Here is a 3,567-nt window from a genome sequence, read left to right as displayed (position 1 = left end):
AGTAACAACTGTAGGTCAGCGAAGTATATGCGATTGTCTTGTATTATGTATGCTTCATTCATCCATTAGGGATACTCGGGAGGGTAGTCTAAGGATAGGATCTAGGCTTGGAAAGGTCAGATCAGAATCTAGGCTTGGGAGAGCCAGATTAGAACACATAATACCAAAGATAGGCGCCTAGGAATGAACACTATTTGTTATTAACGCATCGCATGCATCCTAGAGATAGGATAGGATTGAATGTGGTTGCCTTGCTTTTATGCATTTTGCATCATCGCATAGGACAAGAGTAGAGACTTAGAAATAAGCTCTATGGACACTTTGCGTTCAACACATGTGTCCTAGAATTAGAAGCACTGGAAAATGACTTGCCGTGTATGGTTGTAACATGATCGTATAGTCTGACGCTGACTAAGGTTCCCTTACGGTCACTCTTAAGAGTTGCAGTGAAAACATCTCCGCATTTTATCCATTTTTCCATTCATTTATTTCATGTTAGGGTTTGTTGTATCTCTACCTTTTATGCATATTCTCATTGCGTTGTCTGATAGATAGGAGTAGGAGTAGGATTAACGTAGCAATATCCCCTTCATTCTTTTATTTATACCGCCGCATGCACAATCACCGCAAACATATAGTTACAAGTCCCTGTGTTCGACCTCGGATTACCCGAGAAACTTGCGTTCATGTTATACTTGGTGTGAACGCAAGAAAACTTGTGGGAGGACGCATGGTCATCGCATACATTGTTGGTGCATTTTCATTCCAACGCATGACCATCAACGCATGGCTATCAACGCATATTTTAGGAACATGCATCGCATAATGCGTCCACGGATTTTGGTTGTCGAGTAAAAATTGAATTCTAATTTTCACACGAAGGAGCCCATGGGAGACAAGGATAAAGAGCTATTGAAGACATTCAGGAAGGTGGAGATCAACATACCTATTCTTGATGTTGTGAAGCAAATTATCAAATATACCAAGTTTCTCAAAGAATTGTGCATAAGGAAAAGGTAAGCAAAAGAGAATGAGTGGATGGTGGTAAGTCAATCCGTGTCTACGATCCTTCAGAAGAACTTGCCTAAAAAGAAAAAGATCCATGTATGTTCTCCCTACCTTGTGTTATTGGAAAGAAAAAAATTTGAAAGAGTTATGTTAGATCTTGGTGCATCCATAAATGTTATGCCATACGCCATTTATCAATAACTAAAATTAAAAGACTTGACTGAAACTGGTGTTGTAATTCAATTAGCTGATAGGTCTTTCATTCACCTGTTAGGAATCATGAAGATGTCCTAGTGCAAGTTAATGATCTTCTTTTCCCTGCTGATTTTTACATTCTTAAAATGGAAGAACCCAAGTCCATTTCATCTGCATTGATCTTACTTGATCGACCTTTCATGAAAACAACCAAACTAAGATCGATTTGGATGAAGGTACTTTGTCTATCGATTTTGACGGTGAGGTAGTTAAATTTAACATTTTTGATGCTATGAAGTCTCCCACCATTGGGCATGTATTGTCTTTGTGCTAAATTAATGTGTTTGATTATCTTGAGCAAGAAATAGTTTGGGATGTCTATGATGGTGATGAAGATGATTCAGGCGAATTGATCTTACTAGAGGAGGTTTCCACTTTATCCATGACAGAAACAGTACGTATGCTTTCTTGTTCCAAGAATGATACATCTGAAGTATGTCTATCTAGAAGAAGCTGAAACTTTGCCCTTGATTATTTCGAAGAGCAAGAGGAACAGTTGGTGGAAGTCTTGTAAAAGTACAAGTTGGCCATTGGGTGGGCGCTGGCCGACATTAAAGATAATAGTCTTGTTATGTGTATTCATCAGATTTGTCTTGAAGAGGGAGCTAAGCCTTGCCAGCAACCTCAGCGGCGTTTGAACCCTCGCCCGAAGGAGGTTGTCATGAAAGAGGTCTTTAAACTCCTCAATGCATGTATTATCTACCCTATTGCTTATAGTGAATGGGTTAGTCTTATACACGTAGTGCCTAAAAAAACAGGTGTTATTGTAGTTAAAAATAAAGAGGGTAGTTTAATTCCAGTAAGAGTTCAAAATGGATGGAGAATGTGTATAGACTTTAGAAAGTTAAATGTTGTCACTAGAAAGGACCACTTCCCCATTCCATTTATAGATCAGATGCTTGAGAGGCTAGCTGAAAAGCCTTTCCTCTATTTTCTTGATGGTTTTTCGGGTTTCTATCAGATCCCATTTAACCAGGAAGATCAATAGAAGATGACCTTTACATGCCCCTATGACACCTTTGCTTTTAGAAGGATATCGTTCAGGCTATGTAACGCTCCTGACACTTTCCAGCTCTGCATGATGAGTATCTTCTCTGAATTTATTGAAAATTGCATGGTTTTTATCGAAGATTTCACTGTTTATAGAGACTCATTTCATGATTGCTTGTCAAAGTTGTCTAGAGTGCTTGAACAATGTATTGAGTCTAACCTCGTGCTTAATTTTGAAAATGTCATATCGCATGGAATTGTAATAAGACATATCATTTTTGAGCATGGTATAGAGGTTGATCCTGCTAAAGTTAATGTTATTGTTAAGCTCCCTTACCACAAAAATGTGAGGGAAGTTCAATCTTTTCTTGAGCATGCAGGTTTATACCGCAGGTCTATCAAGGATTTTAGTAAAATTGTTCAGCCGATGACCTCTCTTCTTCATAAAGAGGTGGCTTTTAAGTTTGGTGATGAATGCAAGGCAAGCTTTGACGTGCTGAGGAATGCCTTGTCATGTGCTTCAGTTATTCAAGCTTTTCGTTCGGATCTCTTCTTCGAGATCATGTGTGGCGTGAGCGACCATGCTGTTGGAGTGGTTTTGGGCTAGAAGGTTGATAAGAAACATCACGTGATCTATTATGCCTCAAGGACCCTGAATCCAATCTAATGCAGCTACACCATGACAGAAAAGAAGGTTTTAGCTGTTGTGTTTGCTCTTGAAAAATTTATTTCCTATATTGTTGGTTATAAAGTAGTTGTCTTTTTTGATCATGCAGCTTTGCACTATCTGATGTCAAAAAAGAAGCCCAAGCTCAGATTGTTGAGGTGGGTACTTCTCTTCCAGGAGTTTAACCTAAAGCTTCAAGACAGAAAGAGATGGGAAAATGTTGTCATTGACCACTTGAGCAGGCTCGTGAGAAGGTGGTTGTCTCAGATCTAATGAAGATTTTCCTGACCATACACTAATACAAGCAGACAGTATTTCCATGACTCCTTAGTATGCTGATCTCCTTAATTATTTGACCACTGATGAGTTTCCTTATGAACTGAATAAGCATAGACGCGATAAAATAAAAAATGAGTTAAAATATTATGTTTGGGAAAAACCTTCTCTTTGGAAATTCTGTTATGATCAAGTTGTTAAGAGGTGTGTCCCTAATGACAAGTTATTTTCTATTTTAGAATTTTATCATAAGCATACATGTGGTGGACAATTTAGTCCCAAAATAATTGCTAAAAAAGTCTTAGATTCTGGTCTGTATTGGGAACTTCGTTTAGAGATGCATATTTTCTTTGTAAGACTTGTGAACATTA

General features: G+C 38.2%; 1 protein-coding gene across 1 annotated transcript; it reads left to right on the top strand.

Annotated features, from left to right (window-relative positions):
* The first annotated feature begins 888 nt into the window (after nucleotides 1-888).
* On the top strand, nucleotides 889-2,860 carry LOC150033602 (uncharacterized). The gene is made up of 5 exons (XM_090316986.1): nucleotides 889-1,016; nucleotides 1,283-1,439; nucleotides 1,562-1,696; nucleotides 1,850-1,987; nucleotides 2,336-2,860. The coding sequence occupies exons 1-5, from the start codon at nucleotides 889-891 to the stop codon at nucleotides 2,858-2,860; spliced, it is 1,083 nt and encodes a 360-aa protein (XP_090173112.1).
* Nucleotides 2,861-3,567: the final 707 nt, after the last annotated feature.

This window comes from Benincasa hispida, chromosome 9 (genome assembly GCF_027475165.1).
Source record: "Benincasa hispida cultivar pf3 chromosome 9, pf3_genome.v1.1, whole genome shotgun sequence".
Lineage (NCBI taxonomy): Eukaryota > Viridiplantae > Streptophyta > Magnoliopsida > Cucurbitales > Cucurbitaceae > Benincasa > Benincasa hispida.
This window is presented reverse-complemented; position numbering and strand designations above follow the sequence as displayed.